The sequence below is a fragment of the Amblyomma mixtum genome, chromosome 9 (genome assembly GCF_055824585.1).
Source record: "Amblyomma mixtum isolate Tamu chromosome 9, ASM5582458v1, whole genome shotgun sequence".
NCBI lineage: Eukaryota > Metazoa > Arthropoda > Arachnida > Ixodida > Ixodidae > Amblyomma > Amblyomma mixtum.
In genome coordinates this window covers 99,897,982-99,925,819 of record NC_143020.1, presented here as the reverse complement: position 1 = coordinate 99,925,819, position 27,838 = coordinate 99,897,982, and the positions used below count along the sequence as shown (strand labels likewise).

The 27,838-nt window shown below is 45.1% G+C and overlaps 1 protein-coding gene across 1 annotated transcript in view; it reads right to left on the bottom strand.

Moving 5' to 3' along the window:
• Positions 1 to 27,838, bottom strand: part of LOC149330337 (neuropeptides capa receptor-like) — a 267,622-nt gene that overhangs the window by 165,585 nt on the left and 74,199 nt on the right. The window contains exon 2 of the mRNA XM_089560920.1: positions 10,662 to 12,359. Coding sequence (XP_089417046.1) covers positions 10,662 to 10,950 — 289 coding nt within the window. The 5' untranslated portion in view covers positions 10,951 to 12,359. The remainder of the gene's footprint in view (positions 1 to 10,661; positions 12,360 to 27,838) is intronic.

Genomic DNA, 27,838 nt, shown 5'->3' with positions numbered 1-27,838 from the left:
TTCTACGCGGATGAAATATATGCTTGCGTGACCCCGCCAGCGACTGGGCAATCGCTTACTGTCCATGTGGCATTTTATCAAAGGACCACCACACCCTGAGTTCGACTGTCCCCCGAAGGTAAGCTGAGCGGACTTTTCTCGGTGAAAAACGAGATTGAACTGCCGCACAGGGCGGTAGGACAGGTGGAGGAACTTGGGACAGGGTACAGAAAACAAAGTTATCACTTCTCCTTTCATGATCTTATTATTCTCGTTGCTTGGTTTTGTTTGTTGTAGATTGGGTTTCAAAAAACACAGTTCACGCCCGTGTAAGCGCCAGCCAAATCTGCTTCACAATCGCATTCGCTTTTATCGATACTGGTGTCCATGGCTTTCGTTTTGAGTCCAACACTGGCTGCACCAACGTGAAGAAGGCAGTGTAAACAAGCACACGTAAGAATAAAAAAAAAAAACAGGTCTGAAAGTAGAACTCACTGAAAGGGTTCTTATAAAATCCGACGTTGGGCTAAAGAGCCAAACTGTAAAAACTGAAGAGGAAGGAGGTTGCAAATAGGAAATGAAAAACGTTCGAGGCGAAACCGGACACCGAAGAAGGTGAACCGAACGGGGACGGAGGTTTAGAGATTGAGAAAATGGCTGGTGTTTGTGAGCCTGAGAAACAATACTCTTTGTTCCAGAACTTTAAAGTTAGGTTTCGGTCAGCGAGCAGGCGCTTTTAGATTCCCTTCTTCGAGCTAACGGGGGCGGATTCGTAGAATTTAAAACAACATTTTTCAAATCTTGTGACCGTACGAGGCGGAACTTTTCGATAGTTCTTTTTTTTTACAAAATAATGCCAACAACTGCAACAGCTGGTAGCTTAGATGTCTACCTTTACAACTGCCCTGCCCGGTAACAAAATAATGCCGAAATTCTGTGAAATTCACGCGGTACCACGATCAAAGCGAATAAATTTATCATCTTAAATTTGGTGCTGTGTTGCCCGGTTATATCACAAAAAGGAAGTTTTTATGATCTCATATAACGAATTTTCTTTTTCACTTGCCTCGAGATTTAATATGGCAGTATTCACTCTAGGTACCCTATGAGAACTCTTCATACCCATTTTACAGCGGCAGCTATTAAGCGCCCGTTTCTGGATTTCGCGTCGGTGTAATAGTAGTTATTATTATTATTATTATTATTATTATTATTATTATTATTATTATTATTATTATTATTATTATTATTATTATTATTATTATTATTATTATTATTATTATTATTATTATATCTATTATTGCACATAATATGTACAGTATAATGAAACGGGCCCGTCAAAGCCTCTAGTGGCTTGAGGGACCTGGCCCGGCAAAGTCGGCAGACGGTCATGCAATACAAACAAAAAATATGATCATAATATCAACACAACATATCAAAACAATAATAACACGAACTGATTAGTGACCAAGCTGTAACAGTTTAGACAAGTAACATCAACAAGAAATAAAAATAAACAGCAAGAAACATACGTTAACACAATAGTAACTTAACACTTGATGCCTGATCATGAAAATTTATAAACAAATAGGAACCGTGTTACAATGACTGAACCATGATTTTTAATGCTTTTTTTTTGATGTTGCGGAAAACACCTCCTCTGGCAAATCATTAGAACTTTGGGGAACATAAACACAGCGCCTGGCTTCCCCATGCCTTGTTGAGGAACGCGGCGCCTTAAAACGAATGGTACTACGCAGGCTCCGTTAAGCTATATGACGTATTTTGAAATTGCCGTCCCAGAAATGTCGTACCACTACAGTCTGTAGAAAGAGTGTTCAAAAGCATGGAAGACCAAGGGCTGTGAAAATGTTAGCGAGTACAGAAAAGGGGGCGTTATATGCTACATTTGTTAGTATGTTTCTTAATAAAGTGTCAACTCTGTTTTGCAATCTAGCTGAGCAAAAAGCCTTAATAGTAATCCCATATCGGAGAATGCTGTACACCAGAGCATGCGCGGTATTTTTTGTTATCTGAAAAAGAACAATTGATTTCATATGGAAAAACAATCAGGCTGCGCTCCGAAGCTTATCGCAGACGTGCATGTGATAGCTGGCTGTGCCAATACATATCCCTGTCGAAGAAGACTCCCAAGTATTTTACCGAATTCACATAGGCGACCGGCACGCACCGACAGGGAAAACAATTGTGAATATGTAGAAAAACCGGCGCATCTATAGCTGTTAGTTTTAATGGGGGTCTGAACCAAACGAGTTAGTAGTTAGTAGTAGTACTTGCGGTAGTGGTAGTGGTAGTAGTAGTAGTAGCAGTAGTAGCAGCAGTAGTAGTAGTAGTAGCAGCAGTAGTAGTGGTAGTAGTAGTAGCAGCAGTAGTAGTAGTAGTGGCCGTAGCAGTAGTAGTAGTAGTAGTAGTAGTAGTAGTAGTAGTAGTAGTAGTAGTAGTAGTAGTAGTAGTAGTAGTAGTAGTAGTAATAGTGGTAGTGGTAGTAGTAGTAGCAGCAGTAGTAGTAGTAGCAGCAGTAGTAGTAGCAGCAGTAGTAGTAGTAGTAGTAGTAGCAGTAGTAGCAGTAGTAGTAGTAGTAGTAGTAGCAGTAGTAGCAGTAGCAGTAGCAGTAGTAGTAGTAGTAGTAGTAGTAGTAGTAGTAGTAGTAGTAGCAGTCGGCGTAGCCGATGAATGCGTCGTCATGGAAACCACTCAGAGGGTTGTTACCGTGGGTTGTTCATGTCACCCGTTACAGCGAATACTGGATGGTAAAAACATACCGCACAACATATGGTCATCAAACACTGCAAAATCAGTTGCCGAGCTTATTAAATAAATTGAACAGAGAAAATGTACAATTACAAATATATTCATTTAAAGAAATAATAAAATACGACATGTCCAAATGATCATGCCTGATTGTCACTGGCAATCCGCAATTACACTTCTTTTTTTTTTGGTTTCTTAATATTTGAGTTGTTTCTACACCCATATCTTTTTCAACTGAATAATTTCTCCTTACACAAAGTGACCATGTTCACCTACCGGTTTTTTATTGTATTGTGCTCATGCTATTTCCTTCTGACGAATGAAATGTACTCTTGATTGTCTTTTCTTGCCTTACTAGACTATAACCGCCTGTGCAATTTGTTCTTATTATTTCATAAAATTTGATCTGTCATTGTCTCATGCCTTAAGCGACGGTAATTTTATGCTCTATCCATCAGGTTGTATGTTCTGTTCATGTTCTATCTATTCATTTATGCCGTATATCACAAAATTTTATGTTGTGTCCTGTCTAGAAAAATAGAATTTATTTATGAGGGTGTACTGTGAGCTGTACTGTGTATAGTATCTTTTTTTGCATATAAGCATTGCCACTGTACAGCTGCCATGTGCATGGGGGCCTGCGGCTCTGTCAAGCTGTCGTTTATGACAGCTTTTACTGCCGGCCTCCAGTGTCGACCGTGTACCCTACGACACAAATAAAGAGATTATTATTATTAAAACAGGTTGTGACGAGATCAGAGGAATGCTTAACCGGTAGTTAGTTACCACCGCAACCAACCACAGGGCGGTTAACGTGAAGGGAGGAGTGTGTGGCGAGAGCGTAGGAATGCATAACCAGATAGGGGTTGCCATGTGAACCACCCTAAAGGTAGTATAACGAGAGCGTAGGAAGGCGTAACCGAAGGGTGGTTACCACGTTACGCGTCCGGAAGGTGGTAACCGCGGAAGGACGAGGATGTGGTGTGAGCGGAGGAGTCGACTACCGGATGATGATTACCGTAGAAGAGGGCGGGCAATGGCGAGAAAGGAAGAGTCTATCACGGCCCTTCTGCGGCGGCTGCTGCGGAGCATTCCGCCCGAAGAGAGAGTCAATGATAATGCCGCGCCACAAAAGAGGTGTTTTGTACAGGAGCGCTGGTGGAAGAAGGAGTATGGTTTGGAAAACTAAAAAGAGTGTTCTGTAGCTATAGAGATCTGAAGTTTTCATATTCTCTGCCTGAAGACAGTCTATAAGATTTACCCAGTTTCATTCTAATATGCTCAACTCAACAGCTGTCTGCGCCCCAATTCTTCTCCCCATTTAAAGAATAGCTCCTCAAGACAAAGCTTCCCTCAGCAGCTTTGAAGAGATCAAGAAACGTAGCGACACACTGCGCCTTTTTTTTTTGATAAATATCCTTGACACCGGCCACTAAATGGCGTAATGGCAAACCTTTAACACCCTCAGTGAAAGGTTCATAGAACGCAATACCGACGAGAAAATTTGTTTCGTCACTGTCATTCCCGCGGAGTTGAATATATACACATGTACTGTATAATGTGAAGTCTGCGAATTACACACTGCACCAGTAAATCTAAAGCAGCGCGCCTCAACAAAGTCGCGTTGCAGAAACTTTTGTGGGCGGGTGCACATGGCAAAGTGGCATGGCCGTGCTTGGACTCTGAAAGCATCGTGGTGAAAGCATCGTGAAATCACCAAGATAACTGGGCTTGCTTCGTTGGTAACCGACAGGCTGTTGTTTCAGTGCGGCTAAATTCTTGAAGACATCTTCGTAGACAAAACAGGGGCTGTAGTCAAGTGTAGGTTCCCACAGCACGTCAACAAACAATAGACTTCTGGAGAAGAAAGCAGCCAGGCATCTTTCCACAGACGACAAGAAGAGATACAATAGAAAGCAAAATAAATGAGCGCTCAGTGAGGAAAAGAAAAAGCAATGACCAGCTAAGGCTTTCCTTTCTATCGTGCGTTGCTTTGCGCAGCCTTAAGGGCGTAACATCCATGCAGCTCATAGCTTTAGACATTATTACAGTGATAGAAAACCATTTCGTTGTGTAACGCGTCCGATTATTGCTCCCAAAGCAGACTATCTACTTTGAAACAGTGGATGATTGCTCACTAGCAAAGAGTCATGACTATATTTATAACTTCAGTTGTATGCAAAAGGTTGCATTCGGTAGTTCTGCTCCTGAGTGTAATCGCTTAATGACAGCACCTACGGCCCAAAAGGAAACAGCAAAATTACCATTTCTGACGCCTAATATAATTGTTTAGCTGTTCGCGACAGGACGGTGAAAAGAGGCGCTCACGTACTAACGCCCAAAAAGGATAATAGGCTCAGCACGAATTATTCGCCCTGACCACATTGTTTCAGACCCAACGCGACAAAGCACCCAGTTAATCCGCGGCAGCGAAAACGCTGAGAGCCAAAACATTTTTTTCGCCTCTCTAGGTTAAGATGTCCAGTACGTGGTGCAAGCTTCGGTTGTTCTTTTGGGCCAAACTTGAGCACAAGTCCGCTGGGCTTATGTGAGTAAACGTTGCTATAGCGAAATCCGAAGACAAAGTCTGGTAAGGTTTAATTTTGTGTCCATTCTTTTGCTGTTTTTGGCGAGAACTGTTACACAGAGAGGTATCCCCAGGAAATTGCAGCCCATCCCCCACGTGTCAGACAGCAGACGGAAGCGCACTCCACGGTGGTGCGAGCCAAAGCAACGGTTACCAAGACAAAAGAGGTGCAAAGCAGGAAAGATGGTGCCTTGCTTTGCTCGTTCATTTTCCTTTTGTTATGTTGTGCTTTGTCCGTCCCAAGAAGGAAGCGCCCCATACGGGGCGCTACCGGCCAGCGAGTCATTACTTGTGCAGAGGCGTGGAAGCTAAGTGGAAGACACGTTTTCTCATCTAAACATGCCGACTTTTGCCACGTGCCTTCCATCCAATTTCGTCGCCTTCTTCCTCAACCTCCGAAACCGCTAGACGCAACGGTAGAGTTTAGTGCAGGAGGCTCCAGGGTGAGAACTGGCGCTTCGATCGTTCATTCTCCGCGGTGAATACCGGGACGTGTGAATTTTGGGTTTGATTTCGATTGTTATTGGCATGAGACGGGATGAAGCTCCAAAGAAGACACCCTTTTCTTGTGCCAAGGCTTCAAAGAGTGTTCTTTATTCCTTTAAATGAGAAACCGGGGCGAGTATTTTAAGGTCTTCGTCACTGTAGGTGTATTACTTCTTGCATTTTAATTATTTTGCTAAGGATATAAAATCGTTAAATTGCTGTGCGGCTATATTTTCGCAGCCGACCGAAGCCAAGTTTTCCGCTGAAGCTAGCGGATCTGAATTCGAAGTTCATACTTTCTAACGTTAGTGTACTTAATTCAGGGCTCTTCAGAAACTCAATCCGAGAAGGAAAACTCAGGAGGGGGCGTCACGTGACACTTTCCACACCGAATCGTAAAAAAATGAGCCCGAAGTTAACCCTAAGTGACGGCCAATGCTCCGCTATCCAATAAAGCGCTCCGCAGCAGTCAGGTAGGATCGGTTTTCTCCATTAATTTTCTTATGACTAAGCTTGAAAAGTGTCACGTGATGCTCGAGTTCGTCCTCCGCCATGGATAATTGCTTAGAGATCTGGCGGCTTTTCTCTCATTCAGGTAATTTTTCGGAACGCTCAGGCCAGGGCGAGTCACAGAAGCAAAGTGAGAGTTACGTTCTCTCTTCACGAGATGGCACCTCCTACCTGCCCTCATCGCGCCCTCTACCCCTATTTCTCGTGCTCTTTCCGCAATCTTTCAAGTTGCCGCCTTTTAACTTCGTCTGCTCCCTCCGTCATTAGGCCCGTGACTCAGTCTCGCCAGCACACTGAACGTTCCATTTGGCTTAGCGCCCACTGCCGTCACGTCGACCTGGAGGACTTGCGACGACACAGGGCGTGCCTGGCGCAAAGAAACCTGTGCTCCTAAAAACAAGACCCGCACTGCGCGTGTCTCAACTGAACCTAGTATAAAATAAAAAAAAGAAAATGAAAGGACCAAGCTGCAAAACGTTCAGCGACGCCGAAGGGGCCGTAAAAGTGTCACACGAAGTCTCTTCACAAGAAAACCACAGCTTTCAAAGACGCTTTGTTTCTCCAGATAAACAGAGTGGACAGTTACGTCGCAGTCTTCTCTTCTGAGGTGGCAGGCGACGTCGACTCAAGGGAGTATAATCATAGCAAAATCGACATCCACGAATGTGCAACATAAAGCCAGCCTTTCTCTGCTCGGTTTTTCGTGCTGACGGATTTGTTTTTTTTTTCTTTCTGTCGCTCCGTGTCGCCATGCGAGGCGTTAAACGCTCCACAGACAGGATTAGAAAGACCCTCGTTCGAGGTCCCTAGCAAGGACCTTGACACCATGCGAGCTAGAGGGAAGCGTTGGGCAGCTTTTAGGAAACCGCTTAAGGCTCCTGCCAAGAAAAATGCTTCAGCCAGGCTGACGTTGACCGTCAGGTGAATGCGTACCATTAGCGAAACCGCTCAGTCACCGCAGCTCGCTACCGCTTCTCGAAGCGGTATGTAAACAGGTATGGTTAACGCTGTAGGCTCCCATAGTGACAATAGCAGATTTTTGAGAAATCAGTGAAAATTTCGAATTTCAACTTAGCGTCTTAACCATTCCTGGATAAAAATTTTTGAATATTGAAAAAATATAAGGTGCTCCTATGAAAATATTGAAGGTAATGGTCCACTTTTTTGTTGTGTAGCAAAATCCTTCTTTCAAGGTTATTTCATCGCTCGCAAGGAGCAGTTACGACTGCCATGAGGAACGCTTTTGAGGATCGCAAAAACGTCAGTAGGAAAAAATGTAAGCCTGTTGGCAGGATATCTGCGGATATATTGATTCTTATAGTGAAATCTTCTAATATATCAAAAAATTACATTCATAAACTCTTCCCCGTTAAAATGGTTTTCTCGAGAATTGTTTGTTATGTGCATAGTTAAGAATTTGGAGCTATAGCAATCATCAGCTTGCTTAAGACATTTAGACATGGCTGCATGTGGCATTAAGTGACGTATGCTTCGAGGAAGAATTGCCATTTATTGTACCGATCTCAAAGGCCATGTTTCCAGTTCACCGCTTTAGTGCAAATCTATGAAATGACAGGTAAAAAAATAATGAATCAGAGAAAAAAAATACAGTTGGGATACAAGTGCGATACTCGTCCAGAACATGAAACAAAATATATTATTATTTCAAGAAAAGAAACCACGTTATGCACGGGAGAGGATCGACTTGTTTGTTTGCAGTTTTTGAAACCGACTTCGAGCGTAATAAAAAGGGCCCTCGTAAAGCCAATGTTCTCAAGAGAAGCTTTAACGCAAAGGCAGGCATCGATGTCGCAAGCGATTCAAAGGCTCAAGTATGTTCCTTCGGTTTTCTACTTCTGTCACGCGACCACTCGACTGCTGCGAGGTCAGTGTACTTCTCATATGGCCGACGTAAAAGAACCTAGAAGTTTAGATTTTTTTCCCAAATTCCTCGAAACAACTCCCTAAAGAAACACATCAGGAGCCATATTTTCATTTCTTCTGTCGACGACTTGCAGTTGCATGCGTGTTGCAGATATTGCAGATGTTGCCACGATGTCACTGACATGTTGCGACAGCATCTCTGCAACCTTGTATTAAACCCATGCCGTCCGGCTTGCTGAAATAATCGAATAACTCGTCACTTTTCAGCCGCTTACGACAGCCTTCTCCTGGGAATCCCCGCTTTTCAGGCCCGTTAAACTTGTCTTCGGTTTCAAGTTTAAACCTGCACGGCTCAACTGAGTCATGCCTATCTCAATTTTCCTCGGCAATATAACCTTGCACATAAACCCTAATCGGTCCATCTAACTTGTCGAAACACTTATCTCATCGTTTTTTTTATTTATTTTACACTTTAGATCAGCCAGTGGCGCTAACATTTTCTCATCGTTTATTGAAAGTTCACTGACACTAAAAGGTGTAGGGTGTTCGACTGAGTTAAAAGGAAAGCAAGCCTAAACGCTACCACCGATACCATCATTCGTTCAAGCAACTCCGTGCCTAATACTAGGGACTAGATCTCTGATAGAGGAAGTCAGGATATTAAAGAATTAAGCTCGCCCAACAAGGCAACCTACACTTACAGGTGACGACACGGCAGTGAGAAACCGATGACTGCAAAAAGAAATTGTACCGTTACATTCTTAGAAAAGGTTTGCGGCTGTACTTAAAAAGGCAACACAAATTGCTCTTTTGTATAGAACAGATAGAGCCTAGAAGCTCAGCAGCTTTCCAGAACTTCACACTGCTAAACAGCAGATAGTCCAGCAAAACCGTACAACTCAGGCGCGTGATAAAAACTCTCCACTTTGGAAGGTCATGTCCGGGCACCGTCGTCTACCCCCTGACAAATAGTAGTTACGCTTCTTTTCATGTACTTAGCGTGCAACGCTGTTAGAACTAGAGTGCTTGCTCGCAAAGGCTACATTCGTGTCCATATTAAAAGTTCACCCCTTGTTTAGGCCATGAACTTCAAAACTTGGCTAAATCAGACCGACTTATAAACAACCATGTTACAATCCTGACAAAGCGACCATTTAGTTTTGGGACCATATTGTCACGTTGTAGTGACGGCAGTCCAGAGGTCAGGGAGACACCAGAAATACTTGCAAACGAAGCTCTTTATTTAGGCTGACTTGCGCCCGCGAAAGAACTGAATCAATCGGCGGCGGCGTAAGCAACAAACGTGCTCGTCGGTCGTCGAACTACGAATGCCCGCTGCTCGCGGCATCGCTTAATTTAAAGCCGGGAAGGAAACTTCCAGATAGCAGGACAAGATCATCTACAGCAATCAGGAAAACTCTAGATGCAGCCTTTCATGACTGCGATCAATCGAGATTAGACTGGTCGCTTCTCGCGTCACGAACAAAAATGATAACAGCCCTTTCCTGCAGCCTTGAGCGTGAACGAACAAACACTATAATGATACGTGGCAATATTTATGTACTGTGAATTTCACTATTCTTCTTTTCGTTTGATTAGCTGCGAGGTTTTCCTCATCCTTGTTTCCGCTCAGTCCACTAGCCGGCGCCGAAGTCGCGTGAAAAAGCCATAATAGGCGAGGAACGCGGCTTTGCAAGCACTGTACATAACAACATTACACTGCTCTATATTAAGCACTAGCGTGTTAACACAGATGTAAGAGCAGCCTCAAAAAACAGCTGTAAGAACCTGAGACTGCGATGGACAAGATCAAGGACGTCTTGTGCATTGTGTACAGGATTGAAGAAAAAAAATGGCTGAGGCTTAACTTGGTTAAGCCTGGAGAATGCGAAGCATCATCGTGTCGCGTAATTTGGAGGCGCACAACCACAGCGACGGCGCGCGGTGGGCCCCCGTTTCTCCACTGTCGTGACGTCATCAAGTCACGTGGTGTGACGTCATGTATCACGTGATTTGGAGGCGCACAACCACAGCGACGGCGCGAGGTGGGCCCCCGTTTCTCTACTGTCGTGACGTCATCGTGTCACGTGGTGTGACGTCGTTGTCGTGACGTCATCGTGTCACGTGGTGTGACGTCGTGTCACGTGATTTGGAGGCGCACAACCACAGCGACGGGGCGAAGTGGGCCCCCGTTTCTCCACTGTCGTGACGTCATCGTGTCACGTGGTGTGACGTCATGTATCACGTGATTTGGAGGCGCATAACCACGGTGAAGGGATGAAGTGGTAGCTAAAGTAGTATGCTTCGCATAAAAAAGAGGAGGCCTGAGAAGGACTGCTAGACGAACCTTAGAAAGCGATGGACTAGATGCACCATCAAGGAAATCTTGTGCATCGCGTGTAGGATTGTAAAAAAGAAAAAAAGAGGCCTGAGACCGACTCACCAAAGACGAGTATGAGCAGGTCCGAGATGGCCAGTGAGAAGAGGTAGTAGTTTGTGGGTGTCTGGAAGTGCGAGTTGCGTGCTATCACCAGACACACTGTCACGTTGCCGACGACACCGCTCACGAACACCACTACGTAGAGCACAGTGAGCGGGATCACAATGGGCAACAAGATGTGCTGAGGCCCGAGTCGCAGTTCCAGGTACTCCCGGATGGTGGCGTTGTCCTCCAGCGAGCTCACAGCGGCCACGGCAACGTTCTCCATCGGTGCACTGGTAGGGTTTGTCATGTGGCACAAGCACCCGACTTGTCCCAAGCACTGAAGGCGAAACACCAACCGCAGTTCCTTGGCAGCACGCACAAGTGGTTGTGCCTAGCTGCTAAGGGCACAATGTTCGCCTGCCTTGACCCCTACAAACACAAAGAATCCACACAACCCTTAAACGTCGTGCGTTTGATCGGGTAACTCCACACGACTATTTTCTTGAGCAGGAAACCTCTTTAGCAGCACATCCCTCGGAGTTGCCTGTTGAATCACATCCTGTGACGACAGCAGGCTCTATGTGGAGAGGCCGGACAAGCGCACAAGCTGAAGGCACGTTTTAGTGACTGTTACTGCAGGAGTTCTTGAAGTCACTCGAGTTAGGAAGTGATCAGATGAGTAAGAAGCGGTCGGTTTGGTTTCGGTCTATTTCGCTTCGAAAATCTCGAAAGCAAAACTGGACCGAATAACTATGAATGTAGGCTGTCGAGCCGCGTTAGCACGTAGCACACCAAGAACGATTCTGCTATTACGCTTTACAGATGCTCCAAGATAATATAGCGATGTCAGATCACTGACGATTCCACAGTGAAGAGACGGACGTTTTATCTCTGCCGGCACAAGATCCTATCGTAGCCAGCCACCTATGGGCATCTTTTCCACGCATGAATTCATAGCAAAAATGGAAACCAAAGACACTGTGTTAGCCCTCCCACAAAATTTGTTTGTACAAGGCCTCGAACAAATTTTGCGTCAAGTGATTATCTTACAGCGCTTCTCCAGGTATGATGTCGTTGCGAAACGACCTATGCGCGTTCTTAGCTTCTGGTACAGGTGCTGACAAAGACTTCAAGTTCACTGCAGACAGCGGTGGGGAGATGCTGTTACACCCTGTAATCACACAACTTATCTTACTTCGGGGCACACCTAAACACCTCACTTGAGAGAAACTTCAAGTCACGGTTGTAGATTTTATAGTCAGCTTTGAAGCCGAAGGTCGCACTGAAAATGTTCGTGGATAATTACAATGTGACATACTGGCCACATGAGAGTTCTTTGGTGAACCGCGGGAAGCAGTTCCGGAAGTACTTCCGCCAAGAGTGGGGCGCAGCTCAAAATCAAACGCCGTCCGTGCTCTTCTGAGCTCGATCTCGAGTGATGTCGTGATACGAGAACTGAACTATTCTTAAGCACGAACGTCCTCAAGTCATCTTGATCCACCAATAACAGTACACCGACGACTGTTTGCAGGACTTTTTGTAGCGTTCAAGCAGCGCAACTTCCTGCCATGGCCAGTAAGAAAACTCGGAGCTGGTCCAGGAAAGGTGCAGTCGTGGAGTGGCGGTTCACCAGTTGCACTGACTGCAAAATAGCCATCACGGTTTCTTCCAGGCTTGGAGTTGAGCGGTGACTTCTAGCCGCAGCCGCTGAAAAACCTGCATGGAAAACAAAAAAAAATTGTGCCTGTGCAACAAAACTGTCACCGTACCCCCGTTTCACACTGACATTGCACCACTTGGTGATAGAGAACCGGGCTGTGACTTAAACATGAGTGCAAGGTTAGGGCTTATAATTTTTTCCTGTGATTAGCTTCTTCTTTAGGTAACAAGAAAATGTATGACAAAGGACTACTGTTTGTCATGGAGGACTTCTCTGCGGAGGTCCTGAACATGAACGGAGCTTCACTGAAGACTTAAGTCGTATCGGAGTATAGTTGGACGGCACAGTTGGGAAAGTTTTATTATCTTCCCGTTATACCTCTCAAAGTGAATTACTAAGATATGTTCACAGCCATCATTTAAACTACAGGTTCCACTCACCCCCAACACTAATAACGGTACTTAATATTCCTTAATGCAATGTTCAAGAAGATGATGATTGTATTGCTTAATGGCATCTATATTTAGCCATATATAGCCACACACGAGTTTCGCTGAGAATCTTCCTGATCTAACTTCCGCTGAACGACCCCTTGTCCACTTTACAACCGAACTTCGTATTCTTGCAGAAGTGATTTTCCTAGACTGCGATTTAAGAAGCATACCACTTGCCCGGAGGCAGCGGAACAACAAAACGCCTTCTGAACATTTCTAATTCATTGCGCAAAATATTTTGCTGTTCATTTAAACTTCATTACGTCTGTGTTAAGTGTTGCAAGAATAGAAGCAAAAGCAGTTCCTCGCAGCTTGCCAAAGTGATTCTCTTGTGTACCACTCAGGTGCGACGTGCCACGAAGGCTCCAAACGCCTTAAACAGACAAGGTCATCAACGCAAAAACAACTGCCGTAAGTAATTCATGCCGTTCGGTGCTTTTCACTAATGAACGCTTATTATGTGACGAAATTATCTCAGTGGAGAGAGCTCTCTATTCAAGGGAAGAGTACTGCTAACTCGAGATTCGGGGTACACCAGGGCTTGCTAAAAACCCGTCGCTGACATCTGCATTCGTTTTTTTTTTTTTTTGTCTTAGGACTTGCATTTGTACAAGCAATGGTTCCCTGATTGCTTGGATGCTACAGAACTTCTGACAGCTGCGGAGGATCCGTAATGAGGTGACGTCGTCTGGTGCTCACTTGTCCGAAAAATGCAGCGATCTATGTTTACAAACGAGGTCCTTAAGGCCAGTCATTCAGGTGTTTACAAGTTAACAAACGCTCATGATGAACTGTCCTCTTAGCCTATTTCTCCACCACTTGTCTCAGCCCTCTTAACGCACAGCGCACTTTTGTGCCTTCCTGTTTGTACAGCAACAGAATACAGGAGCGACGCTTGCGCGAAAGCAGTTTCAGGCGAAAAACGTCTACATAGATGACACTGGTCAAGCAAACAGAAATATTAATGAAATCGTTTGAAGAAACGCTTCTTGTCGGTATATACGTGGTTGTTTGCTTTCGATTCAATCAAGCAAAACCTTTTATTATAAATATAAAATCGTTATCACATAAATGTGTCACTGTTATGTGTAGACCATAACAGTGTTTTTTTTTCAGATATATAGGATATAAATTCCGATGTTCCGCAAGGCAGCATTTCAGGGCCACTGGTATTCCTACTCTGTATAAATGGTATATTGTGAGTTACCGTTCAAGTAAATGTTATTGCATTTGCTGATTGTGTAACTGTACTTACGTTCGGAAGACTGCAGATGAGTGAATTAAATGCGGATACGAATTTCTACTGCAGCAGCAACACAGTCGTTAGGCTCTCGGGCAGAGCCGACGTGCTGTCAGCCGGCCGCCGTCTCTCATCGCGTTGCAATCTATCTTTAACAAATGTGGGACGCACTGCCTCACATTAGAATTATTTCTTTAAAGTTTCCAGAAATCTATTTAAGCGTTAACAAAACAAACACGAAAGCAATACCGTTGCACGAAACAAAACTAATTGAACGCAGTGGTGAGCCTTTACTTAGAACCAAATTTAATAGTCACCTGAAAGTTTCCTTGGGTTACTTTTTCGGACTAAAACGAATAAAGTCAATAATGTCTTATGTCGCAAAAGACTGAATCTACCGACTAAATTTAATCAGGTAATGTATAACGCTTTTTTGTCACCATTTTTCATATATTCATTATTTGGAGAACTACCAGCAGAAAGCTCATGGACAAATTAGTCCTTGCGTAGAAGCGTGCAGTCAGATTTGTAGCCAACATGCCATGGTGCTCACATAACAGAGAAGTAAATTATTAATTCTAAATCATTATATGACTCATCAGTCGGAAAACCCGGCGTTGACCCATTGTCCACGAGAACGGATCGAAATCCCCCCGTGACCTTAGACGTCATCGGCAGTGACTTTACATCATCAAGAAAGAAATAAAAATAAAATTTCTTTCCAAGTTGGTTTCGAACCCAGGCCGTAACAGTTCAGCGTGACGTCACCATGGTCCTGGAATCGGAAGTGAAGTCATCAGACCGGAAGTGGCGTAATAAGAATAAAAGTGTCCTTAGCTAAACTGGAAGTGATGTGGCGGCACGGTTAAAGCGAAGCTATATATGTACATGCACGTCGACTGGTCTTTCATCAAGGGCTTCAACCAAAGGCATCTGACCTAAAGGCCTTTCAGATATGAGTACTAGTTACTAACTAGTACTAGCTAGTCAACAAATTAGCGAACTAGTAGCCAATGATGACGCACAAATGTTTTCGCATTCACAGTAAGTAGTCTTATGTACTACCCCATATTTTATAAGTGTTATCTCGCTCAAGCTGTTTTATGTCTTCCGGCTACTGTTTACAGGTACACCGAAAGTAAAACGAAGCACGTCAGCGGAGACAAAACTACTATACAGCGCACTCTAACAGCGAAAGCGCATGCGTCTTCTGCACTGGCACAGCGGCGCTGCTTCGATCAGCGTTCATCACGTCCGCTTTTAATGCTTCATCCAAGGATTTATCGCCGCTCCGTAGTGGTTCGCTGGTTGCAGAATAACCGCAAAGCGAAGTGCGAACCACTGCAGGCGCTCGAGTAAGCACTATGAAAGTGGCCGCATTCGTCACGAAGCAGAACGTGCGGGCTGCCCAAGACCAACTCTTGCGGCACGATGCCTACCAACGATAAATCCTTGAATGAAGCATTAGAAGCTCCCTTCACGAGCACTAATGAAAGAAGCGTGGCTTTGCCCGTGCGGCGGTTCGGCGAGCATCAAAACTGCAGCATGGGTCCGCCGGACCCTGCCTGTTTGTAGGCTCTTCCGCTGCTAGAGCTCACTGGGAAGCAGTTTGTCTACTACTCCCGTGCTCCGTTTTACTTTTCGATTATCTGTTTGTTTGTTTATTGTTTATTGTGGTTTAACCTCCCAAAGCAACTCGGGCTGACTGACTGTGTTACTCGTACAGTGGTTTTTACTGTCACTATTACTATATATGCTCATGCGAGTTACTAAGTGTAGTGCCGAGTCAACCGATACCAGGTACCGGCGGTAGCAACGCCACAACGCAAGCATATTTCGCACTGATCATTTCATCCCGACCAAACAACCTTGCTGACGTGACAACTCTAGCAGAGCACATCTTCCTGAACAGCTCCTACAAACATTACTCGGTGAGATGTGGGGTCCATTTTTCACCAGGACAAAGAGACATTCGCGCGGACATGTGGCGGGGTTGCTGTCCACATACTGTGTGGTAATTGTGAACAGCAGCATTCACCAGCTGCCCTGCAGGAGATGTACGAGATGGGCTTAAGTCGGTAAGACCACATGATCAGCGCAGTAGACACTATCAACAATCCTCCATATGCGATCACATGACCACAGATGGGACTCCACACCTCAAGCGGTAGGGCGAAAAGAGGAAGGTGCCGCGACAGCTGTCGCTATCCCTTATGGAAGCGACAGAGAGAGCTGTACCACTGCCCGCAACTTTCTTAAAACTGCTTCTAAGTGCTTTCTTTTTTATCGCGCCTTCTCTGGCGGTTCGTTTTTCGGATTATTACTTCAACTCCTTTTCCCGTAGCATCCACAAGCTTACGAGCGAAGTGCGTAGCGGAAACCTCGCGGTCTCCGTACGTCGCTAAGCCCTTAAAGCGCTCGCACGGGAGCCCTCATAGTCCCTGCAAGATTAAGGTCAATCTACCTCCATCCTCCTAAAGTTCACCGCCGCTCAGAAAGACCGTCTTTACTCAAGCAATAAAGAAACATCACCGACGGGCCTTTACAGCACGCCGACTATCCTTTAGGGTCGAGGCACCCGGGAATCGAACAGTGTAGCTCCGTGACCAGAATTCCGCGCGCGATGCAGAGGAGCACAAAACTATTTTCTCCGAAGTCCTCGTCGTCACCTTAAGCCGATCACGTCGACGTCTGGAGAGAGGCACGTCGCGTTGGACTCCTTGCACCAGACGTTAACGCCGCCCTCAAAGGCTCTGGCGGGACGGTCTACAAGAAGAGCCGTCTTGTTGGAAAGTGGATAAGATAGGAGCGAGAGTAGATACAATTTCGGCAAGAGCGGGCTCTCTATTCTGACTGCAGAAAGCGACGACGCGGCGGCCAGGAGTCCGTTACCGACTGAAGCAGGAACGCTGCATAGCTCATTTGCATAGCGTGCACGGTGCGTTATTCAACGAGCGAAAGAATGAGTCCGCGGCCTTTGTACGGGCGGCGTTCGAGGCATTCTTTGCGCGCGTTCCTGTGTTTTATTGACCATCAGCGATGTTCCCAAACACATCCGACCATTCCGGACGCCGCTGTATTTGTGTGTGGGCAAAATAAGAAAGACGAAATGTCTCGCTTTTGAGTACATTCCACAAACGTCTCCTTGGACTTTATCGAGGGCAATTCAGTTTCAAGTGACAAGGCTGTTGCTACGCCCACAGCGCTGTCGTGTGCTGACGCCATCGCAAATGTAAGGTCATGGCCAGTGCTATTGGCGACAGAAATGCCAAAGATTCATAGAGCTTCTGTGCATTTAAATCAGCTTATCACGTTAGCGCTGATGCGTTGTTCTAGTGCTCGCAGGAATGAACAGAATTACTCTTTGTACAATGCGTTAGCATTAAAACATCTATTATCGCAAAGTGTCCGGCGTTGGCATGTGAAGCCTCGGTTGGCAAGAGGCAATGTGGAGAGCGGGAAATCCACTTTCCACTAAGAGGGGAAAGGTTGAGGGATTGGGAGTGGGAGAGAAGGTGGGAGGCGACGAGTAAAGAGAGTGACTCCGCGGTAGCCAATCAGGGTCGAAGGGTGGAGAGAGTGCAGAGGGAGGGCGTGTCACTTGATGATTGGCGGAGTGGATCACGCCATCCGCTCCCACGGTACCGGTCGCTCCGTCCAATGGAGACACTAATGCTAATGCATATTTTGTCACATTAATTGCATTGATATTTTGTGAATTTTTGTTTTCTTTCTTGTAAGTGGCAGCCGACATAAAGTGTGCGCATTTTATTTTCCGCGAACAGCCAGTGACGAATAATCTAACCCAGGTAAGGGAGATTTTGCATGAACTACTAAACACGTAGACAGAAAAATCTATTTCGCCAGGATAAAAAGAAATTGAACGGAAAGTATACCAAAGAAAACAAATAACAGGGCAGTGTCAAACTTACTTACTCACCCAGAATAACCAATTCATTCTACAAAAGTCCGTAAGAAAATAAAAGTTTTAATGCATCCCTAAAATGCACGCTTTCACATACTCTTCTATAGGTTTTACACATTTCAGATATTTAACTATCATCTAGTAGTAGGTACGGTCCTTTGGAGCTTTCAATGACAAAGGTTACCATGCTAGCACATAGAGGAAACGCTGCAAAGTTGATATAGTCACTTTCAAAAATTGTAATGAGGAAAGCGCCTGAAATTTCACTCTCAATTTTCTCAGTGCAGCGACATTGTTCTCGACCTGGCATACCAAATTTCGTGCTTGGTTAGAGCTTTATGCAAAAACTTGAATGCCGGTCGGTTTCATCAGCCTTTTTATTTATTCGGGAAAGTACTAAAGATTATTGAAATCGTTTCACGGAAGCTAAATGAAGCCAAATTTTGTGCTTGGTTAGAGCTTTGTGCAAAAACTTGAATGCCGGTCGGTTTCATCAACCTTTATATTTATTCGGGAAAGTACTAAAGATTATTGAAATTGTCTCACGGGAACTAAATGAAAGCATTTATTTGTTCCCACCGAGTGTAAATATAAAAATCGGAGTTATTATTGCTATTATTACGGCACGAAATCGCCCTTTGCTGTAAGGTCGCTTTCGTCTATTCAGCACACGTGTCGACAGGAGCATAATGCTTCCCCTTGTCTCAGATAAAAGCTTTCTGGCTCCGCTAGTTCAGGGTCGTTTGCTCTTCGCCATTCCTTTGTAACTTTCCCTGCTTTTTCTTTCTTTGTACGGTTTACTTCAAAGCATTTTTTTCTCTCAGCGGGTCTGACTTGTACGAGTGTGCGAGGCTGATCCTCGCGCAGAGGCCAAAGCTTCCCAGTTTGTGCAAGAAAATGAAAAGTTTAAAAAGGATACAAAATTTTACTCAGCGCTCGACGGAGTATTTGGTTCTCGGATTCCGAACTTCCGGGTTCTGTCCCGCAAACCCCGCTGTGTCCGCGTGCGTTAATTTTTTTTTTGTTGTTGTTTTCATTTGCCGGCGTTTCTAAAGTACCCCGCCTATCTGCCACGAGTGGGAATTCTGTCATTTTTAGCTGCACTTTTATTCCTTTTTCTCGCTTCGGGTTTGGTTGTTTGGTTGAGGCGCGCTTCTCAGCAATGTAGCGCAGTTTCCGTCTGCTCCTCGTTCTCACCGAGAATGCCCTGCAAAACTAGAGAAAGCCTTAGAAGAGCTCGAAAGGATGTAAGCCCCTTCTCTCAGCAAACAACGCTCCAACAACCAGCGCGCGGCTAGTGCACGCGTGGAAAAACAGGAACAGAAACACGAGGGAACTGTTTATTTAGGCCTACTTTGGTGCAGAGCGCCGCCATCTACAGTCTAAACAGAAAGGAGTAAAATAGTAGTAGGTTTTCCTCTAGCGCAGCCCCTATTAGGACACCTTGGCAACTAAAGTGTTGAGAGGCGAAAGCCGAGGGCACTATGCCGTGACGACTTCCGGTGGATGGGACGTCACACCGTTCCCGTTGGCTATATTGATACCAGATTACACACTTTTCGGGAATCTTAAGTGTTAATTACGCTTAATTACAAATTTTTTCATCTAATTTGACACAAATTCGTTTTTTCGACCATTCTGTAACAATTTTCACTATGCCGTGACGGCTTCCGGTGGAAGTGGCGTCACACCGTTCCCATGGCTATATCGACGTCCGCGCTATTTCGGCGCAATTTCGACATTTTTTCCTATAATTAATTACCTAATTAATCTGCAGTCATCAAACTTGGCTTCGAGGTTCATTTCTTCCCCCTCTATCTGAAGCGACCATTGGTTTTCTTCTATCGTGTTCAGCTCCCGAGATACACGCGTCTGACACTCTTTTATTATCAGATGGACGACAGTATGAGCCATTAAAGGCTTTCGCCTTAAAATAGTAATAAGCTGTCCTCCAGCACACTCCCTATTATAAATGGGAGTGCGCTACCGGACCGGACAGCTTACTCCCTTTGTCATTCCTATATAGGTGCATTCACGTTTGAAGTATACCTTAAGTTAGCTTCAGTTTTGACACCTCGTCAGCCCAGATTCAGAAAAAAGGTACACCTTCTGGAACAGTGTGTTACTAAGCACCTCTAGTGGCAGTGCTTGTTATTACCCTTCACGTTTATTGTCCCTCTTAGCGGTGGGAAAAGCTACATTCTTTACCCGCTAGAGCGTGGGCAGAACTGCGCTCGTCGAGAGGGTAGAGCTAGATCGTTGCGATTAGGTGTGCCGACCTATAGTTACAATGTACTAAACAATAATCTCCCTATTGGAGATTATCGTTTACATAATTATCGTTGTATACTGGTGCGTTGCTCGGGTAAACAACGCGTGTGTCGTATGTCATAACTAAAAACTCGGCATTCACCCGCAAGTAAATGAGAATGCTAACCGGACAAGTTAGGCCAATGGATATCATGTTGTCGGGACAGCATGCACTCTACGAAGTACGCCACCTGTTATTATGTGATCGATGTGGGATTGTAACGTGTCTCGTGGGAGGAGGGTCACCTCCGTTGCTTTCCCACAGCCTGTGATGGAGCGGAAGACTCGGAGCTTTTATTTAGGTGCATATAACTTATCTAAAGCTTAGGGAAATGGCATCAAAGCAACGTGAGAACGCGAAGCTGCGTCGTTTTTCGAACGATAGACACGGAAATTTGTCGGAGTGTGAAATCTGCTTGCTTCCTTGGCGTTGCACACAATTACCGAGACACGATGCAAAGCATTGGGCGAAGCTAGGGAACTGAAAGCAAAAAGTATGAGGCGCCCCATGAACAGCACTCAGTGCCTTCGTCGGGTGGCGTGAAAAGCCTTAAGCATGGGCTTCGCTTTTCCGATGTTTCTTTCTGCGTTAGCTATTGTTTGCTCGGCTTCTAGATTTAAGGACAAGGCCTTTGTGTGCGGAGAAGTAAGACTGCATTAGTTTCTTTGAACTAAAACGCTTCCTGACAAAGGAAAAGAAGAGGGATCAAGATATAAATGGCGAAAGAACTGCAGGGAAAGAAAGAGAGAAACAAAGAAAGAAAGAAAGAAAGAAAGAAAGAGAGAAAGGAAGAAAGGAAGAAAGAAAGAAAAAAAGAAAGGAATAGAGAAATAAAGAAAGAAAGAAAGGAAGAAAGAAAGAAAGGAAGAAAGAAAGAAAGAAAGAAAGGAAAAACGAGGAAAGAAAGAAGGAAAGAAAGAAGGAAGGAAAAAACGAAGCAAAGAAAGAGGGAAAAAGAAAGAAACATGGGAAGAAATGAAGGAAGAAAGGAAGAAAGAGAGAAAGAAAGAACGAAGGAAAGAAAGAGGGAAAAAGAAAAAAGAATAAAAGAAAGAGAGAAAGAAAGAAAGAGAGAAAGAAAGAGAGAGAGAGAAAGAAAGAAAGAAAGAAGGAAAGAAAGAAAGAAGGAAAGAAAGAAAGAAAGAAAGAAAGAAAGAAAGAAAGAAAGAAAGAAAGAAAGAAAGAAAGAAGGAAAGAAAGAAAGAAAGGAAGAAAGAAAGAAAGAGAGAGAGAAAGAAAGAAAGAACATAAAATAAAAAAGGGAAAGAAATGGAAGGAAGCGGAAGAAAAGAAAAAGAAATAAACGTTGCATGTGAAGAAGGAAGAGAAAAGAAAAAAAGAAAGAGAAGATGAATTAATTAAAGAAACAAGGAAAGAACGATTTCACATTTTTCACTCAGGGTTAGAATATGAAAACGTTATATCCAGGGTCTTATGAAAAGCATGTCAGGCACGGAAGAGGAAGATGCCTGGTTATCATCATTGTTTTCCTAAACTGGGCTTCGAATGTCGGTGTACGGTTCGTACATTAAAAACGATAAAAATCCCGAGCATGCCTTTATTCCTCTTCGCAAAAGGCTTTGTCATCGCTCAAGATTCCGGCCTCCAAGGCGGAGCAGTACTATTCACAAAAGCTGTCCGCTCAATCATCTTGCCCTTTCTTTAAGCGCCCTGGGGAAACGAAGCTAGAATTTCTCGAGTGTCCGCTGTTGTCGTTTCTTTACAGCGTCATTTATTACAGACAGAGAATTCACGGTCACGATTATGCTAGGCTCTCTTTGTAGTCAACGTAAAGCATGACAGAGCTGACAATGCCTCGTCCGCCTATAATCCCAACCCCCCCATTTTTCATATTTGGTCTTTGTATGTCCTTTGCAACTGATCGCGAAAGATACGATTCGAATTCCTTTCTTAAGGCGGCGTCGATGAATAGTCTGGTATTAATTTCTTTCAGAATGGTGAAATTCATTTCGGCATTAACGCGATGGCATTTTTCTCTGCGTAAACTGGGTCGGTCTGACAAGCTTCGGAAGCCATGAATCCGCTCTGTCACTCATGTAAATTGTAGTAAAAAAGAACGCAATACATATATAAAACAGAACACCTACAGAATATATATATATATATATATATATATATATATATATATATATATATGTATTCTGCAGGTGTTCTGTTTTATATATGTATTGCGTTCGTTTTTACTACAATTTATCTCGAGCAGCAAAAGAGAGGTGCCCAGTGATATATATATATATATATATATATATATATATATATATATATATATATATATTGCAATGAAGAAGGCAGAGCGCCAGCACCAACGACGACGAAGCGATTTGTGCGTCCTCCGATTCCGGCAGCCGCGCGCGTGGAGAGCTCGAGCTCGCTCTTGGTTCTGTTCTGGTGCTGCCAGTCCTTCGAACTTGCCAATAAACCCCTCTTCATTTGGTGGAGGTGCGGGGTAGACGTCCTTGCGCGTAATTTTGTTCAGGCGGCGGTAGTCAACGCAAAATCGAATCGAACCATCCTTCTTTTTGACCAGCACGACGGGAGACGACCACGGACTAGAAGAGGGCTGAATAACGCCGCGCTGCAGCATGTCATCAACCTGCTCAGCGATGACGCGGCGCTCCGGAGGCGACACACGATAGGGCCGCTGGCGTAGAGGGGCATGAGTTCCGGTATCGATGTGGTGGACGATAGTGGTCGCGCGGCCCAGGGAAGTTGTCTGGTGGTCGAATGATGAGCGGAACTTGTGAAGCAGGGCGAGGAGCTGCTCGCGGTGAGGTGGGTCGAGGTCGCTGGCAACTGAGCGGTGAAAAATCGCCGAGGACAGCGGGTCGCAGGTAGCGTTAGGCAGCGTGAGGGCGGCGATTGGTATACTTTCGGAAAGAGCATCATCGTCAATATCAATATATATCATATATATCATATATATATCATCATCAGTATATATATATATATATATATATATATATACACACATAGTCTGTTCTGAAAGTAGTAGGACTCATTTTTTTAAACAAAATTTATTCAAGTGAATAAATAGTACAAACGATTACAATTTTTCAAGGTAGCACCCTCCCGCACCTGCACGCTGCTGCTAATGAGTTTTACAATTTTCGTACGCCTCCAGGAACGCCTGGACCGGAATGCTGTTTAGCTCCCTCGTCACGGCCTGTTGAACCACCTCTACCGATCCGTGATGTTTCCCCTTGAGCGTCGATTTTATTCTCGGGAATAGAAAAAAGTCTGACGGGGCCAAGTCGAGACTGTAGGGGGGCTGAGGCAGCGTTGCCGCCTTGTGCTGGGCAAAAAATCGGGGTCCTCATTCACATGATTAAGAAGTTCCTACCGGTTGGCCTTTTCCTCCTCTGACAACACTCCCGGCACCAACTTCGCGCACGCTTTCCTCATGGATAAGTTTTTTGTCCTGATCTCAAAAACTTGGGTTTGAGGAATGCTCAAGTCATCAGCAATCATTCTGATACTCATTCTACGATCACTGTTAAGTAAATGTTTCACTCGCTACACATTTTCGTTGGTGATGCTGGTCGAAGGACGTCTGGAGCAGTCGTCTTCCTCCACTCTTTCCTTACCTTCTCGGAACAGCTTGTGCCACTATAAAAACACCTGATCTACCCATGGAAGCGTCACCGTAGGCCTCCTTAATCATGTTGTGAGTCTCTTTGCCCATTTTACCAAGATTTACACAAACTTTCATCGCGTATCGCTGATCCAGTATAAACGCTCTCCGATTCTGCGTGACGAGACGTTTCGACAGGGGTTCACAGTACAAGCGACCTCCTCTCTTCAACGGCCCAGAGCCGACTGCCGATTTTCCCCAGCATTCCCAATATCCCCCTTCAACGATCCTGCACGCTCAGACCACCTCTCGTCCGCCCGTTCGCACAGGAAAAAAACCAGTCCTACTACTTTCAGAACAGACCATGTATATCACTGGGCACCTCTCTTTTGCTGCTGGAGATGCAAAAAAATGCTGAAGATGACATTCCAAACAGCACAGTTGAGCAAACCTTGAACGTAGCTTTAAGAGAAGCAAACTTATCTGAGCTTCAGAGCATATGATTGAAAAGGAATAAGATCTGTTAACTTTTTTGTCATTAGTCCTTTCTGCGGATCCATAGGTGAGATAGCCGCATCGGCTGGGATCACTAAACATAGGCGATGCATTAAAGATCACATAAATGGTAAACACTAAGGCATCCATGACTAACAAAAACCGGATAGGACACTTAAGCTACGCCTTAAGGGTATGACCTTGTAGTGTTAATGAGTTAATGCCCATGTATGCGGAATTGGGCATTCTGAACTTTACATCCATAGACTGCTGGGAGTCCTCATACCACTCCTGGTGCGGTGGCGCCGTGGCGCAGTGTTCTTATAGCCCATAATTTACTACTCAAGACACGTACGTTAGTGTTAGACAGCAGGCCAATCTGGGTTGTTTCTTCAGACCGCTTTCGCAGTTCGCGACATTAATTTCTTTATTCTACAGTGCTTGTACTCTCACTGTCCTTGTCCTTCCATAGCATGGCCTTCCGTCCGATGGCGACACTGTGTTCAGTAGGCCCTTACAAAAATTTCAGTGTTCTACTCAGGAACAGTGGATTGAAATGTTTCATTGCCCCACTTATAAACAGAATATTGCAGCATTTCATTGTCCTATACTTATAAGCAGGACCTATGTAGGACACTGCATGGCATGCACAGGGTCTATAGAGCCAGAGCATGTACTGCACTGTCCCACTTTAATGTCCATGTAATAATAACTACATCTCTACACTCAATGCTTGGGCTACAGGGCAAGAAGAAAGCCTACATCACCAAGCACAACGCGTACGACGCCTCCGACGGTACTTCTAAAAAGCCATTACCGGACAGCGCTTACAATATACAGCGCTTGTCCTTAAGCATCCCACTGCCCAGAAGCATCCAATGTCCTCCTCTTCTTCCCGTTCTTGTCCACCAAGCAAGCTTCCCAGAAGCCACTGGCCCTCGTGTTATTGCTTGTTTCTCACAGTTTTCGGCAAAAACTTCGGCCCCCTTACCAGCGACGCCGACCTTCCGTGCCATCAACCCCAAGCTGCTGACGCCATGGCTCGCGACCTTCCGCCTTGACAGAATTGTGCGAGGCATAAATCATTTGCCTCTGGTATACAGCCCCTCTTCCGTCCGTTCCCCTCCCCCACTATCCTCTTTGCTTCCCCAACTTTACCCGTCCTCCGATGCTCAAAGCGCGTTCTTGTTCGTCGAGGGCTCCCTCACTGTTTTGCTGTCTCTGCGTGTCGTTATGTCGTGCGTACCCTCCAAAGGCGGCCCAGTGCGGAGGAGGCCCTATTTTTGAAGCGGCGCCAACAAGAGCGCGCGCGTTTTAGTCTCAATAAAACTGTGCAGTACTGATGATCCTCCGAAATGCCTCCGGGGCGATGGTTCTGCAGAAAGCAGCGTCTTGCTTGGACAGCTTGGAATAACATTTCTCCGTTAAAAAAAAAGCGTCAATTTTTCTCTGTCTTTTCTTCCGCAAAAGAAAAGAAACGAACAACGTAAAGGACTTGTAACCATCTGCAATGTTGCCAACGAGAGTTCGTTGGCGTGACAGTGATATACCATAGAGATAGTTTGCACGTGAAGTCACTGGCGCCGCTTTAAGGTGCACAGGCTAGCTCCCACACTGTATGCGGGAACTGGTTGGCGATAAGGCGATAAGCGGATTAGGAAAACCTCCCAGCTGTCCTGGAGGTTTCTGGACCCAAAGACTGCGGGTGCTCTGACGTCAGGGCAAACTCGTTGTTGATGGGGATTAGTTCCCTTTGCGCTCATAACTTCCTCAATAACAACAGCCGAATACAAGCTCGCATATCGAACTTTTCTGTTACCCCCCCCCCCCCCCCCCCCCCCCCCCGCAGGCTCCCGCCCCTCAATCGTTCTTCCCTTCGCTTTGTGTTGGCCAATGCAATTTGTCCGTTAAGATTTGCACCTTAGTCGTAGCCTTACCTACCTATAAAAACGAGTCCAAAATATACTAAACGCATTGAACGCATTATTCTCCATTCTCCACGGTTGCTCAGTAACTATGAAGTTTCGAGTGCCGAGTGCAAGCTTCCAGGTATAACCCTGAACCCGGCACCGGCATTTCTGTGAGGCGATATACAAAACTGGCCGTGTTTTGAGTAATTGCCGGGCCCGTGATAGGCCCATGCTGTCTATAATCATTCGCAGCCCTCCAATTTCAGCGTACCCGTTAGCCCGTAGTTTTTACTTTGATGGTTAAACATCATCCTGTAAATCATTCAAGCAATTAATCAATCACCAAACTAATCAATCATTCAACATTCTTTGGAAGACAGGCGGCTTAGCTCGTACGTCAATATAAACAGCAAAACCTTAAGTAAACAACGCATTTCCTACCCACTCACTCCTATTCGCTACCACAATGGCCCTTCCCACTAAACCGGCACTTTTAACTGGCTAATGCGCCGGCCAGCTCTACGACGCTCCTTCATTGGCTGATGACATCTCAAGCTACCACAATACTGCAGGCAATTTCCGTGCGGCGAGGCGCAAAGCTTTGTTCTACAACTCGACGGGAGACAACTCGAAACGAGTGCAGCCAAGAGGCCTGCCGAGAGCAGCCCCACTCACTCGCGTTTTTTTCAACTTTCTTTTTTCTAAGCGCTTCTAGCCTCGTTCCTCGTTTTGTCTTTGCTTGTCTTAAGCGAACGAACAGCGGGAGAAGCCGTGAACTCGCGAACTTTTCCGTTTGGTGCTTGCGTCGTCGAGAGGCACTTTTTAAGCGGTAAACCGAAAAGAAGAACGAAACAAAACAAAGTAAAGCAAAAAATACGGGCGCCATAGAGAGGGTCCCAGTCGTAAGCGGCGGACGAAGCGGAGCGGAACCGTGACGCTAGAGGACTGAAAGACCGGACGCCGTGGGTATCCGTGCGCAAAGAAGGACGGAGGTGCTAGACATCGACACGTAATTAGAAAGTGAGCACCAGTCGCAGTATACCAAGGACGGCGAGGTGTTTTTATTGTTCGTGGCGCTTTCATGATGACCGTATTTTTATTTCTCAACTTATTCATGCGCAAGCATTAAAAGCCTGATGAGAAAAAAATGGGTCATCGGTCATAAAATTTGCCCGCTGAGAGCCGAGGAGTGACGTCACTCTACAAAACAATTTCTAATGGCTGGAGAGAAGTGACGTCACCATACCGGATGTGACGTCACTTTCGGTACAGGCATCTACAGTGCTGTCGCGATAAAGTGTCCCTGTCGACTTTTTGGTTCAATTTCGTCAGGTGCAGTGATCTGAATTAAGAGATTGGGAGCACAAGGAAGGAAATTTTCCGACGCTGCTGTTTAAAAGGAAGAGAAAGGAAAATAAACTCATAATTAAAAGCCGGTCCAGAGTGAGGTGGAAATTGAATGCTTTATACATAGTAGTATTGGAAGAAGCTTCGCTCTTAGTACTATCAACAACCAATAAAATGTGGTACAGTTCCTGCAAACGCATAATTACAAAAAATAAAAACAT